Genomic DNA, 15,995 nt, shown 5'->3' on the forward strand with positions numbered 1-15,995 from the left:
GCTGTTGCCCTGGCCAGGTTGGCTCCACAGTTACAGCATTAGCCCTCAGACAGAAGGGTCTCAAGTTCAATTCCTGGTCAAGAGCACCTACCTGGCTGTTCGGGAGGTAACCAATCGATGTGTCTCTCACATTGATGTTTCTCTCTCTTTCCCTCCCCCCCTTCCACTCTATCTAAAAATCAACAGAAAAGTATCCACGGGTGAGGATTAACAAAAAACAAAACCAGCCCTGGACGGTTTGGCTCAGCGGTTAAAGCGTCGGCCTGCGGTCCTGAGAGACCCGGGTTCGGTTCCCGCTAAGGGCATGTACCTCGGTTGCAGTTTGTCCCCGGCTCTGGTCAGTCGTGTGGGTGGCAGCCACTCGATGTGTTCCTTTCACATCGATGTTTCTCTCTCTCTCTCTGGTCCTCTCTCTCCCTCCCACTCTACCTGAACAAAAAGTGGAAAAATGTCCTCGGGTGAGGATTAAAAAAAAAAAAAACAAACAAAATATCACTGCTATTAACTAACCTATATGGTAAAAGATGTAAAGTTAGGATATAAAGCACAAAATAGTTATCCAATGAAGTAAAAGTCTAAACTATAAAACATCAAAACCAGATACTTTTAAAGAAGTTAATGTATTATTTATTTACTTACTTACTTATTTATTTTATATGGAGTGGAAGAGAGGGATGGTACAGAGAGAGAGAAACATTAATGTGAGAGAGACACATCGACTGGTTGCCTCCCACACAACCCTGCCTAGGGTTGGGGACTGAATTGCAAATGAGGCACATGCCCTTGACCAGAACTGAACCAGCAATTCTTTGGTCCACAGGCTGACACTCTAACTGCTGAGCCAAACTGGCCAGGGCAAGAGGTTAATTTATTTTTAAATGCACATAATAACTGAAATGAAAAAGTGTCACCTAATAAAAGTCCCCAGTGGGGGTCATGCAGGAGGCAGCCAATTGATGTTCTCTCTCATCTATATCTATTGCTCTCTTTCTCTCCCCCCACTTCCTTTCTCTCTAAAAATCAATAAAGAAAATAAATAAAACTAATTTTTAAACTGTTTGCAGCGAGCAGACTGGCAAGTCTAAGTGACAATGCACATGCTGGCAGTGTATGAACTATGCGGCTAGATGAGCCAAACTGTTCCCTGTTAAGAAGGCAGGTATTTATGAAGGGCATTAATATTTCAGTCATAAGAGACATTAGTGATACACCAGAGTCAATTTATCAAATACTATATAAAGTCAGAAAATGTTAAGGTATTTTCTAAAAGACCTCAAAAGGATTACTCTCTCAAACAAAATCTATGCAAAATAGAAAATTAAATTAGATTCTTAAAGTGCCTATGTAAAATCAAGCCAAATGTCTTCATGCAGGCGCTTGTATAATAATCAGTATAAATGACACACTGTGGCCAGGTGCTCAGTTGGTTGGAGCACTGTCCCATACACCAGAAGGCTGTGGGTTCAATTCCCAGTCAGGGCACATATCCAGCTTGTGGATTCGATTCCTGATTGGGACTCGTGTGGGCGGCAGCTGATAGATATTTCTCTCTCACACTGATGTTTCTCTCTCTCTCTAAAATCAATAAAAAACGTGTCTTCAGGTGAGGATTAAAAAAAATTTTTTTTAATGATACAAGAAAGTTAATCAAAACAATTTCAGGAAATACAATACATAACAAATGATTGGATTGGCATTGTTCTTCATTTGCTGAAGTTAAGTACATGACCTACTATTAAATATTTCCATTTTGACATTTGGGATGCATCCTGGAGTACATTTATTTTTTGTGGGGTTTTTTACCCTCACCCAAGGACATTTTTGCATTTATCTTCAGATAGGGCAGGAGAGAGAGAGGAAGAGAGAGAAAGAAACATCAATGTGAGAGAGACACATTGACTAGTTGCCACCCACACGACCCCAACTGGGGCCAGGGACAAACCGCAACCGAAGTACGTGCCCTTAGCGGAAACCGAACCCAGGACTCTGGTCCGCGGGCCAAAACTCCAACCGCTGAGCCAAACCAGCCAGGGCCATTTGTTTTAATATATAAAAAAAGACTAGTATTACAAAATATAAAATTTTGCTCTTAGATTCTGGACCTGATAAATACTATTATGATTTCTTTACTTTCAATTAATATCTAAGTTCAAAGAGCTCAAGTAAGAAGCAAAAAAAAAGCTCATTATGGGAAATATGTTATTTATAGTAAATTGTGCAAATATATAACATAGTTTAATTTTGGTTAGTTACAGAATGGAGTCAATACTTAACAGTAAAGGAGAAGGGTGGAAGAGGAGGAGGGAATAGGGGGATAAATGGCGATGGAAAAATAAATTTAAAATATAAAGAGAAAAAATACTCAATAGCACAGATTCTGTTACAAATCTAACTTTTAAGTTCTGATGGCATAATAAAATATGAAAATTAAAAATCTGTTTAAACTATTAGCATCTCTTTCTCCTATTTCCCAATAAGGTGGGAACTCTTTAAATCAATAAATTAACTCCTTTAAATGAAAAAAAAAAGAAAACATAAAACTGTACTAATTCAGACCAATATTCAGACAGCAACTGAATCTTAATCAAATGAATGCTGTCAAGTTCATATAAAAACTAAGTAAATGACAATACTTAGACGATAATGATTATCACTTAAATCCTATGCACAGAAAAGTCACCAGTTTGTTTCCTAGTCAAGCACATGCCCAGATTGCAGGTTCGATCCCTCTGGGGTGCATGTGGGAGGATACAAATCAATGTTTCTCTCTGACATCTATGTTTCTCTTTCCCTCTCCCTTCCTCTCTCTCTAAAAAAAAAATCAATAAAAACACTAAAAATAGTCCTGGCTGGTTTGGCTCAGCAGTTAGAGCGACAGCCTGCGGTCCAGAGAGACCCGGGTTTGGTTCCTGCTAAGGGCACGTACTTCAGTTGCAGTTTGTCCCCGGCCCTAGTTGGGTCGTGTGGGTGGCAGCCACTCGATGTGTCCCTTTCGTGTCGATGGTTCTCTCTTTCTTTCTTCCTCTCTCTCCCTCCCACTCTGTCTGAACAAAAAAATGGGAGAAATGTCCTCAGGTGAGGATAAAAAAACACTAAAAATAAATAAAAAGATGTTTGCTGAACTGAATGATTTATAATTAATGCAGTAATTCTATTTCTAAAGTACTTACCACAGTTTATTTTCTTAAGGATTCAAATGTCCCCCATCATGTTTCTGCTATTACTACTTACTTAAACTTTTAAACAGATGTAAATATATTCCACAGCAAATTCATACTAAGCTGGAAACTAGTCACATCTTAGACAAAAGCAATCACAAGCATTTGAAGAGGGTAAAAGAATTCTGAGCAGCTAAATATAAAACCTGATTAAATTCAAATCTTAGGTTCAAAAGTTTGTGAATTATAAAACCACCAAGTGTGTCTGTATTCAAATATAAAACACTGGAAAACCATAAATGATTTACATATTGGCCAGTGGTTTAAGTCATTCTTGCCAACTCCTCATGCTTCATTATCAAGAATTCATTAGCAAGTGTCTTGAAATAAAAAACCAGTAAGTCTCAAACTGTTAGCTTAGTTTTAGAGTTAAGTCCCCTATCCAGGAGGCTAAACAAATAGGTGCAACAAATAAGATCTTTTTAAATTTCCAAAGAGATAAATCTAATACATTTTCTTTATCAATTAAAATATCATGTAACTGTTGTATAATTGTTTCTTTTCTTAACATGGAATAATAAATCATTGCCAGCCACAAAATCAGTGCCAGCCACAAAAGAGTGAGAGTGCTTTATCAAAATTTAGAAATCAGTCCCACCACAAACTTACTGCTGGTCTCCGAGGTTCTCCAGGCAGCTGTGGAGGATAAACAATTTTATTCTTCTTCTCCCACTTTCGAAAAATGTCAAGAGAAGCACTCGTGTGGATGTGTGATTGGGGTAAAACACTCTGAGATGAAAGAAGCCTGTAAAACAACAGACACTTAGAGTATTTTTGCAGAGCCTATGTATCAGTTCCATTTTGACAGAAACTGAGGCTCACAAGTAGAAACATGCTAGACATATTCATTAATAGAGACTGCTTTTACATAAAATAGCACAAAGAGCTAGTTTAGAAAGAGTGAAAAGTTAATAACTTATGTAAGCAAAATAATAGATAGATATCCACCCAAGATCTCTTGCTCTCACTGGCCAATACATATTGACTCCATTGATAAGTCAGCCCAGTCCTAAAGCAGATTCAAAGACACAGTGGATCCCTGACCTGACATGTGGGTTTCCTCAACTTTGTTGGGTAAGAAGATAAATAACATCATTTTATAATCCCTAAGAAATTAATGGGTAAAGTTGGCATGATGTATCTCCTAATAAAAGAACATACCACCCACCATCCATGAAGTAATCTTTCCACAAAAAATGAACCCAAATTGATCAAGCCTCTAGATTCAATACGGGAAATACAGAGACTGGAACACAGCAAACGAAATCAGGAGAATGCACTCAGCCAAATTCAAGCTCTACAAGAAGAACTCTACAAGAAAAACAACCCATTTTCTTCAACAGATAAACTCTAAGGGGGAAAAAAAGAAAGCCGAATAAAGAACCTACAGATGAAAGACTTAAGAGAAATAATTTCTGTGTGTGGACTATTATCATTTCAAAGGTATGACAGCTACTTAACCATTGGAAATTTGAACATTAAATGGGCATTTGATTTTTAATGAGATATGTAGTAAAATATTTATGGATGAAATAATATAGTGGCTGGGATTTGTTTCAAAATAGGATGGGGGAAGAATAGAGGCTATAGATAAAACAAGATTAGCCATGTGTTAATAACTGCTGAAGTTGGGTGATGGATTCATGGGGATTCACCATATGGTCTACTTTTGTATATGTCTGGATAAATCCAAGTAACTCAACAAACTCTGGTGTTTCCCTACTGCCTGTAATATAGTCTGGATTCTTTAGCAAGACACAGGCCTTTCATAACCTAACCCCAACCAGGCTTTTCACTTTATGGCCTAGCCACACAGACATTCTTTGTTCCCTTAATAAGGCAAGTACTTTCATACCTCCATACTTTTGCTAATATTGTTTTCTCTTTCCTCATTATCTCCTGAATGAAATGCTTATCCTGTTTAAAGTTCCACCTCAAACGTCACCTCACCGTGGGACATCACCTAGTCCTTCTCCCAGACAACCATTCCCCCAGTTGCCTCAAGTACTTCGCTCTTGCCAGCCACACAGCAATGAGTTGGACTACTGGACTAGAATAAATTGGCTCTCGTACAAGGAGTTCCTGTAGTAAGAGGACAGACTTGAGCATCCTGAGGGCAGGTCTGACATCCTTTCTGTTCCAGCACGAGGGACATCTGGCACATGGCTAATGAGGAAATATTTAACCCAGACTTCAGTCCTCCAAGTTGCCATATATTGGCAGATTCTCACACAACATATGCAATTGGATAGTATGCTTGGCAACACCTTTGTTTTTAGGCCTCAAACCATTCAGACTAAAGAACTTTAAAATCATTCTTCTCCTAGTGGCTCATTTCTCCTACTCTACCTCAAGTAACCATTTTACATCATGATATTAAGATCAGTGCATCTAAGTACCTGACAAAATCTGTACCTTTGACATCCACATCTAGGTTCCAATGTTTGTTTGTTTTTGTTTTGTTTTGTTTTTTATCCTCACCCGAGGATATTTTTGCATTTGTCCTCAGATAGAGCAGGAGGGAGGAAGGAAGGGAGGGAGACAGGGGGAGGAGGGTTGAGAGAGAGAGAGAGAAATATCGATATGAGAGACACGAGTGGTTGCCACCCACACGACCCAAAGCGGGGCTGGGAACTGCAACCAAGGTACATGACTAGCAGGAACCACACCCGGGACTCTCTGGTTCATGGGCCAACGCTCTAACCACTGAGCAAAACCGGCCAGGGCTAGGTTCCAATGTTTTAAATGAAAAGCACAAAACTAGGATACATGTTAGAGGGCAGGATTTCCTAATGAAACTATAAGGCAGGTGATGAAGGCAGAGAAGATGAAGTCAAACAGAGATGGGTCTAAATTCTAACTCTAATTTACTGTGAATGGCCTTGGGCGGACCATATTACTTTCTAGATCTCAGTTGCTCAACAGTAAAAAGAATAATATTAGTATCTACTTCATAGCCTTCTTCAGAAGCTCAAATGAGATACTGTAAGTTAAATACTTAAGCTAACACTTAATAGGGCTCAATAAATTTTATTTATTATTTGTATCCTCACCTGAGGACTTTTTTCCATTTTTTGTTCAGACAGAGTGGGAGGGAGAGAGAGAGAAAAACATCAACGTGAAAGGGACACATCGAGTGGCTGCCACCCGTACAACCCAACCGGGACCGGGGACAAACTGCAACCAAGGTATGCACCCTTAGCGGGAACAGAACCCAGGTCTCTCTGGACCGCAGGCCGATGCTCTAACCACTGAGCAAAACTGGCCAGGGCAAGGGCTCAATAAATTTTAGACATTATTTTTAGAATGAGGAAAATAATACCTACTTCACTCAGTTGTCGGTAAATTAGTAATTAATGTGCCATATCGAACAGTGTCCAGGAAACGATAAACACTGATGGCTAGTATTAATCTTAAATTAGGCCCTCTGAACAGTTAATTCTTTCTCTCCTGTTCTCTGAAAAAATAAATCCTGTAACTGTAACTTTATATTATACAATTTCAAATCTGCTCACATTTATAATCAGGATCATTTATGTTCCTACAAAGCTGTAATTAACTTTGGGTTCACTAAGTTTGTCACCTCTTTGGGTCTCAGTTTCTTTATCTATGAAAAGAGGAACTGGACTAGGTCATCTCTAGGGTCCCTCCAAACCTTAATTCTGCCTCCAGTCCAAATATACATGAGAAATATACTTTTGTCATCTAAACAACCAAAATATATTTCTTATAAATCACAACATTGTAATCCTCTAAATCTAGCACAGTGTTTTGCACTCAATCTTCAATACACATTCAATGAATTAAATATGATGCTAAGTAAATTAAACACAGTATGAATTAGTAATGACAAAACTTTCTGAGTACCTATAATACTTTCAAGGCTCAAACGGTTCACAAAATGAGTTATCAAATAAATACAAAACTACTGTAATCAAATTAAATTATCATTCCATATTGGGTACTTAATTCAGAAGTATATTAAATTCAAAGTTCTTATGTGCCCTCTCCTGGTCAGCTGTTAGAACAACACTAAATTAAAAAATATAAAATGAAGCAATCTTAAGGTAAAATTGAAAATAAAACTAATTCAAAACTTGAGGTTTTTATGACACCTTTACATGAGAAAGCCTATGAAGGGTCATTTGAGAAAACGAACTCAAGAAAAGGAAGTTGGGCCCTAGCAGGTTTGGTTCAGCAGTTGGAGCAATGCCCGAGGGCCAAAGAGGATATTTTTCCACTGATTTTTTTTTTTTTTCCAGATAGAGTGAGGAAGGGAGGGAGAAATAGAGAAACATCAATGTGAGAGACACATCAATTAGTTGCCTCCCACACAACCCCAGCTGGGGCACAGCCCACGTACATGCCCTTGACTGGAATCTAATCAGCGACTCAGGTCCTCGGGTCCTCGGGCTGGGCCGTCGCTCCAACCACTGAGCCAAACCGGTCATGGCTAGGGTGAGAATTTAAAAAAAAAAAAGGAAGTTGGTGAAATTAAAAAACGATGGCATGGGTTATTGCTATTGTTTTCCAACAAATGTTAATTTTTTTTATTTTAGAGAGAGTGGAAGGGAGAAAGAGAGAGAGAGAGAGAGAGACGTTGATGATGGCCTCCCATATGCACCCTGACTGGGACTGAACCCGCAACTTGGGTATATGCTGACAGGGAATCGAACCAGCAACTTTTTGGTGTAGAGGATGACATCCAACCAACTGAGCCATACCAGCCAGGGCAAACATTTAATTTTAAGTCTGTCTAGAGCTCCAGTTTACTGTTAGCATTCTAAAGAATCAAAATAAGCTAAATCTTTTTTAAGGAAAAATGCAGTGAAAGATATCTAGAACCAACTATTACCATTTTGAAATTCAAGTATCATCACTAATAACAGCCTTTCATTCACTAGATATCCCAAATCCCATTAACTTCACGGTATCTCTGTAAGCTGGGTGAAGGTAAGTAGCTGAACCAACTCTCCAGAGTGCTTGTACACACAACATACACACAGGCGGCCTGCAGTCGGGTGAGACTGCCGGAGCCACGCAGAAAGCAGGTGGTAGACTGAAACCAGCATGTGAGGCACTTCCTTCCTCTCAATTATTCTGATGTTTCCTATCTACCAATACTCGAGGATTAAGTATCACCTTTTTTCTTTCATTTTTTTAATTCCTCAACCGAGGATATTTTTCTATTTATCATTAAATAGAGTGGGAGGGAAGAAGAGAAAGAGACAGAGAGAAACATCGATGTGATAGAGACACACTGACCGGTTGCCTCCCCCACGACCAGGGCCAGGGACGAACCACAACCAAGGTACGTGCCCCTGACCAGAATCAAACCCAACACTCATTGGTCCACAGGTCAACACTCTAACCGCTGAGCCAAACCGGCCAGAGCTCACTTTTTAAATTCTACCCATAGTCTTTAGGCATTAAAGAGTAGAAGATATAAGCCAAACTTTAGAATTAAGAGTTAACTGAGATAAGACAGAGACTCTGAAACTTTTTTTTGAGACTCTGAAACTTTCTAAAGTCCCAATTGAAAGAAAAAACTAATACTTCCTATTTATTATTCAAAGTTAATTTTGAAATTCAGAACAAGATATACCTAAGTCCCAAGTGAAGATAACAATGGCCTCTGGCTCAGTCTCAAGAATAGCATGCTATTAGATGCATCAAGGTAAAAAATTCTTTCTTCCAAATTTACTTCAGATAACACTGTTAATCCTACACTTGAGACTGAATAAAAGAACAGTCTCCCTCTTACTTCATTTAAAACCTAAAATAAAGGGCTGAAGTGATTGATATGTATTTTCTCATAACTCAACATAATCTTACTTTGTGAAAGTCAAGGACAATCAAACAAGGAAACAGTTAAGCAAACAAAAAGTGAAATTCCAGCAACTTTGGATGATGATGTGCTCAGTTTCTCAACCTCTGCACATTTTGGGCCGTTGTTGTGGGGGCTGTCCTGTGCCTTGCAGGACGTGTAGTAGCATCCCTCACCTCTACCCACTAGATGCCAGTAACAAACCCTGCCTCAGTGGTAAGAAACAAAAATATTTCCAGACATTGTCAAATATCCCCGGGGGTGGAAAAATTCCCCCATTTGAAAGCCACTATTAGCTACAGTGACAGAAACAAACAAACAAAAACAGTGCTAGTTTTTGCAGAATAGGAAGCATAAGCCCTCTCTTCCAAAAGGTTCCTGGGAGAGAGAGAGAGAGAGAGAGAGAGAGAGAGAGAGAGAGAGAGAGAGAGAGAGAGGGTTAATGAGCCAGATTTTCTCACTATGTAAGCCAGGGTTAACCAAATGCCTAAATTTTATATTCTTTTTTAAGTCCTCACCTGAGGATATGTTTTTTTAATTGATTTTGGAGAAAGAGGGAGAGGGAGAAGGAGGGGGAGAGAGAAATTGATGTCAGAGAAACATCCACTGGCTGCCTCCCATACTCGCCCTGACCAGGAATGTAACCCACGACCTTTCGGTATATAAGACAACACTCCAAACAACTGAGCTATACTGGCCAGGTATAAATTTTACATTTTTATTCATAAACCCCAAGTGGACCCTTAAGGTTGCCTGGCATTCCTATTATATTTCCCTTGTCCATTCCCTCTCCTAGCCCCTACAAACAAATACCATACCTTTTCTTGCTAGTTAAATCTCCCATATACTCTTCCCTCACCTTTGAACTCAACTGATAACAATGCTTATTTAGCTAAAAAAAAAAAAAAAAAAAAATCAAACAATTGGAAGATAATTTCCACAAGCTCCCACCACCTAATCCATATACCTACCTACAACCATGTCCAAAGATGTTTACTACCTTCTCTCGCTATTATGCACGAACAGTCTATGCCCTAGCTAGGACCACTCTCATCCTTGCTCCCGAGATACCATTCCTTCCCACCTACTCAAGTACATTACTCTGGCAGTTCTTCTTTCCATCCTTCAGTCAGCAATGTTTTCCTCTCTACTGGTTCACTACTGCCAGGAAACAAATATACTCTAACATCTCCCAACTTAAAACCAACCCTCCCCTAACCAAGTTCTCTAGCTACTGCTGCAAAACTCTAGCATATACTGCACTAATCAGTATTGTATCCTCATTGCATGGCAAGCATTTACAGTACCTCACGCATCACAAACAGATGCTTGGTTTAGTTGTGGTGTCCCAGAGCAGAGATCCCTAGATTGAGGATTATGAAACTACAAACACGACTATGACTGTAATATGCATTTTTCTGGGAAGATGCTTTGTGGCTTTCCTCATACTCTCAAAGGCGTCTGAGACTCAAATTTAAGAACCATTGTCTTAAAAAGCAAGAAATCACAACCCCTCAGATCATAGGGTAAGATTTAACTAAGAGAGCACAAAATCAATGTGGTTGTCAAATCTCGCTGGTCATGCAATCAGAACACTGAAAACAGAGATGAATAAAAATCAGAAATGCCCTGGCCGGTTTGGCTCAGCGGTTAGAGCGTTGGCCTGTGGTCTGGAGAGACCCGAGTTCAGTTCCTGCTAAGGGCACGTACCTCGGTTGCAGTTTGTCCCTGGCCCTGACTGGGTCGTGTGGGTGGCAACCACTCGATGTGTCCCTTTCACGTCGATGTTTCTCTCTCTCTCCCTCTCCCTCCCGCTCTATGTGAACAAAATATCGAAAAATGTCCTAGGACATTTTTATTAAAAAAAAAAAGGTAATTTTTACCCTTTACTTTGAAAAGTCTCTTAAGAGTGGCTTAACTAAATAGAAAAGTAGGCTAATTTATGTTTGTTTATCATCTTCTTGCCAATTGTTCTATAAAAGTAGAGTGATAGATTAAAAATGTAACCCCATCTAAGAGTTTCAAGTGGTTACTGATTGGTTTCCATCATAAAGTCTGATTCCTTTGAAAGAACTTCATGGCCCTACCATCCCCATCACTACACCTCCACAGAGCCTATAACAGGTATTTCACTGCTGATTCTGTCTTAATTCCCACAACCACCACCCTCTAAGGTAGATATTATCCTCATTTTTGGAGATGAGGAAACTGAGCCTCAGAGACATGAAGCAAAATGTTAAGGAGCCCGGTCAGTGTGGTTCAGTGGATGAGCGTCAACCCATGTACCAAGAGGTCGCCAGTTTGATTCCCAGTCAGGACACATGACCAGGTTGTGGGCTCAATCCCCAGAGGGGGGCATGCAGGAGGCGGCCAATCAACATTCTTTCTCATTGATATTTCTATCTCTCTCTCCCTCTCACTTCCTCTCTCTCTAAAATCAATGAAAGAAAAAAAAAATTTTTTTAAGTTAAGGGATAACATTTGTCCCTGGCAAAGACCACACCCCTACCTTCTGCAGCCCAGTGCTTATTCAAATATGTAATCACACAGCTGTAGTCCTTTTTCCACCAAACTGCTAATTCAAGACATTTCCAACTTGATTTTTCTTGTGGAAATTTTTAAACTACATATATCTCAGTCACTAGTGCCTTCACACTTTTACACTAGCCCTTCATTTCTTTTTATTACTATTATTTATCTTTATTGTTGAAAGTATTACAGATGCCCCTCCTTTTTTCCCTCATTGATACCACCCCCACCTCTGCCTTCACCACACTGTTGTCTGTGTCCACTGGTTATGCATATAATTTATTTGGTTTATCTTTTCCCGCCCCCCACTCCCTTTCCCTCTGAGGTTTATCAGTCTGTTCCCTGCTTCCATGTCTCTAGATCTATTTTGTTCGACAGCTTATTAAGTTCATTATATTCCGTATAAAGCGAGATCATATAATACTTGTCATTCTCTGACTGGCTTATTTTGCTCAGCATAATACTCCCCAGGTCCCTCCATGTCATCTCAAAAGGTAAAAGAACTTCCTTTCTTATAGCTGCATAGTATTCCATTGTGTAAATGTACCACAGCATTCTTATCCACTTATCTACTGATGGACACCTGGGCTGTTTCCAGGTCTTAGCTATTATAAATATCATTGGTATGAACATAGGAGTGCATATATACTTTCTGATTGGTGTTTCGGGCTTCTTAGGACATATTCCTAGAAGTGGGATCACTGAGTCAATTGGCAGTTCCATTTTTAATTTTTTGAGGAAGCACCATATTGTTTTCCATAGTTAGCCCTTCATTTCTAAACCATCAAAACATCCTCTTCACTCTATTTAAATTTAAGTCACCTCTTCCCAAAAGACTCCCCTGACAAACCTCTTCTGGGTCCATCACTCTGTCCCTCCCATGATGTGACAGAACACTATTTAAAGCCAGATAATTTTTTGTTTAGATCTTAGATTTGCCATGTATTAACTGTGTAACCTTTAATAAGTCACAAAATTTCTCAAATGCATCCATCAGTGAAATGGTAGACTAAGAATTCAAAGGTGGGAAACCGTCAATCTGCTACTAAATATAGCCTGCAGAAAAGTTTTGTCTGGTCAGCAGCATTTTTTTCTTAACCCAATTCAAAGCCTTTAGATGAGGAATGCACTCCAAAGTTAAATGGCCACAAGCCCTACCTCACTCTCTTTTTTACAAAGACCACTGCTCCTAGGTCACTGATTTTCTAGTACCTGTACGCAGTTAGTTTCCAATCACTAAAATGGATGATCTCTATGATTTTACACAGTTATCATGAGCATTATTTATACCTTTTATACTTAGTTTTTACAAGATTATCTCCCCATTAGAAAGTCCAGAATTGGGAGTCATAAAATTATATAATTTTGGAACTAGAAAGAGCCTTAAGAGATTATCTAGAAAAATCCAACCATCTTGTAGAACACAGATGAAAAGACTAAAGCCAAAATGCTTAAGTTACTTGGCTCAGAGCTTCCCAGTGTAAATCAGTACAGGATAATTTAAATCAACAGACTAACAAAATCTTTACTTGTTCTAGACCCTATGCTGAAACTACAAAGAGAAACAAGAACCGACCCTACCTATCCAGGGTTCACAGCTAGTAAAAGGCATAGACACATCCACATGAAGGGACTATTCAAGGCACACATGCTAAAAGGAAGGAGAAATTAATTTCTTTCATTTGTAGTGTGACCTCAGAAAAGCTCCTGAAGGTGAAACATTGGAACAGGGCTTTAAATAATGACAACTGCTGTTATAGACAGGAAGTGAGGGCACAGCATGAAAAAGCCAAGAGGCAAGTATGTGCACAACATATTCAGAAGAAAGTAAGTTAATTAGTGTGGCTGGGTGGAGTGATAAAAAGTAACCTAAGAAAGCAAAGTATAGACAAATGCTAAGGGCTATACCCTTGGTTTCTTTTCTTCATTAGCACACCTTTTCATCCCCTTGAACCAAGAACCTAGGATGGAGCTAAAAAAAGGGGGTGAGAGGGGACTCCGTAATAATCTATAATGACAAAAACAGTAATGGCAGCTAAAATTTAGGGTGCATTATTATATACCATGGACTGCACTAAACATTTCATATGCATTATCTCATTTAAAAAAAAAAAAAAAAAAAAACCTAAGGTGGGTACTAATATTCCTCTCATAGCATAAGAACTGAAACTTAGAAAGGATAAGTAACTTTCCCAAAATCAAACAGTTAAAAAGTAGATTTGCACCCAACTTATCTGTCTCCAAAGCCTATATAAATAAAAATAAAGGCTAAGAAGTGCACTGATCAGAAAATTATCAATCTCCAAATATCAATCGCTGTACTGCAAAAAAGGGAAAATAAGGGAGCGGCAACGGCTTCTTGCCAGTCCCGACCCACTGCATTCCCTAACCTCAGGAATGCTTTTGCCCTGAGGTCAAAGAATACTCCGGAGAGTACAGTTTAAAGCTTCAAAACTTACTATAACTGAGGGACTTAAGACGTGCTTTTATTGAGAGCTCCAAGTTCCTTGTCTAAAAAATAATAATAATAAAATGGGTACGTACGCTACACAGGATGTTATGAGAATGAGCTAACGCATAAAAGCGATTAACACAATACCTGGCGCGATGCAAGCCGCGGCTGCCTACATCGCAGTCCCTGCTGGTGTAAGCGAGTAACTGGGGTGGTAACTAGGCAAGCTGGACGCTGCGACATGGTTGGGAGGGTCGAACCGTGTTCAGAGAGAAGAGACTGTTTAGAAAAGACATTTACACTATCCCTTGGGGAACAGGTAATCCTGACCCCCTGAGGGCTATGCAATAAGACGGCGGAATGATGGGGTGACAAAGCGGACTCTGGCTGTCACCTCCATAGCCCCAGAGCCTAAAACAGAACCTTGCACAGAGGCTCTTAGTAACTGACAGACCGGTAAGGAGGCCTTGGGCCCTTCTGCCACTCCGAGGAGACTTACCCCAAGGCCAGTTTCCCCCTCAGATTCTGCATCCATAACGCACCTGCAACAGCAACGCAAGTTGTCAACTCAACTCCAACCTCCACTCCCTTCTACCGCCCCTTAACCGCTAAGAAATCCTTACCCAAACGGTCCCACACTGCCGCCGCCATCTTTCACCCACCCTCTACGGAAGCCTCCGAGCTCAGTCACGGTCTGGATAAGACGCATGCGCACTTTTCCGCTTTTCCTCCCTAGCAGGAAACACAGCAGAACCTGCACCTGCGGTGTTGTCATGGAGACCACAAAGACGCGGCCGGCGCTTAAGGCGTGGTCAGCCCAACCTTGCTTAGGGATGGAATGACTTAACAAAGGACGAAAACTAGTGTCTCCCGAAAGTCATCAGGATCCAGAAAAATCACGAAAAATCACCTCACAAATGGTCTGAAAGAATTAAGAAACAGGAACCGCGAACAAGCCACCTATCCTGGGCGGGACTCAGTTTTCAACCCGTAAAATAGAATAATTATCCCTACAGCAGTTTTTTTTTTAAAGCCACTAGAGATCACGTGGAAAGCTCTTTTATAAAACAGTTCAAATATAAAGTATGATGTCCTAATCCCTATTAATCTCCAGGTTGGCCTACAAGAGATAAAAGTTAATAATCATCGGACACTTGCTACTATATATGCCCAGCAGACATTTCACTAAATCTCAGTATTCCTTACAGCAATCCAGCAAAGCATGGATTATCATCTTCCATCTTCAAATGGACAAACAGATTTAGGATAGGTTGAAGTTTCTTAGATAACAACTGGCAAAACCAGTAGTCAATCTAGGGCTTATGCCTCCAAAATTAGTGCCCCTACCCATATCCAAATATATTCGTTTGACCTCTCTGTATTAGGATAGATAGCTCAGGTTTTGTTCGCTACACATGCGGTGCCAGATATCCAGTGCAAAAACCGATACAAGAGTAGGAGAGTGTAAGTGCAGAAATATGAGCATTTTAGCATGTTTGAGTTGGAGGAAACTTCCTTCCATTTTTTTCCCCTCCACAGCACTTACTACATAGTTTCACGCAGTTGGCACTCAATCAAGTTGTCACTCCATTCTTCCGGAGTTACCGAGAACCCAGAGCCAGAATTTCCACCCAATAGCACAAACTCTTTCCTTTTTGAGTTCTGATTGGGAATTATCTTTTTGTTAACTGTCTTCTTGTAGATATCTTTAAAGCAGCTATTTTCAACCTTTTTCATCTCATGGCACACAAACTAATTACTAAAATACTGCAGCACACCAAAAAATATATTTTTTGCCAATCTGACAAAAAAATCGATGTGATTTTGATTCACTAATACAGGACGGCTATTGTGTTGGCTGTTGTTATTTTTTAAATTTTACAGTCTAAAAGAGGTCACTGCTCTACATAGTCAGGTATTGCATGTTTTAAAATTTCTTGCTGCCTCGGCAGACCAGTTGAAAATCGCT

General features: G+C 39.7%; 1 protein-coding gene across 3 annotated transcripts in view; it reads right to left on the bottom strand.

Moving 5' to 3' along the window:
- Positions 1–14,735, bottom strand: part of MRPL22 (mitochondrial ribosomal protein L22) — a 28,457-nt gene extending 13,722 nt beyond the window's left edge. Inside the window, exons 1-3 of one of the 3 annotated variants that reach the window (XM_036240518.1) lie at positions 14,650–14,678; positions 14,526–14,568; positions 3,828–3,963 (exon numbers count right to left, since the gene is read on the bottom strand). In XM_036240518.1, the coding sequence (XP_036096411.1) occupies positions 3,828–3,963; positions 14,526–14,568; positions 14,650–14,677 (207 nt within the window). In that variant the 5' untranslated portion in view covers position 14,678. Of the gene's footprint in view, positions 1–3,827; positions 3,964–7,581; positions 7,651–14,525; positions 14,569–14,649 lie in introns of those variants that run through there. The other 2 variants (XM_036240520.1, XM_036240519.1) reach the window with 2 other exon arrangements.
- Between the last annotated feature and the right edge of the window lie 1,260 nt (positions 14,736–15,995).

The sequence above is a fragment of the Molossus molossus genome, unplaced genomic scaffold (assembly GCF_014108415.1).
Source record: "Molossus molossus isolate mMolMol1 unplaced genomic scaffold, mMolMol1.p scaffold_m16_p_4, whole genome shotgun sequence".
In the NCBI taxonomy this organism is placed as follows: Eukaryota; Metazoa; Chordata; class Mammalia; order Chiroptera; family Molossidae; genus Molossus; species Molossus molossus.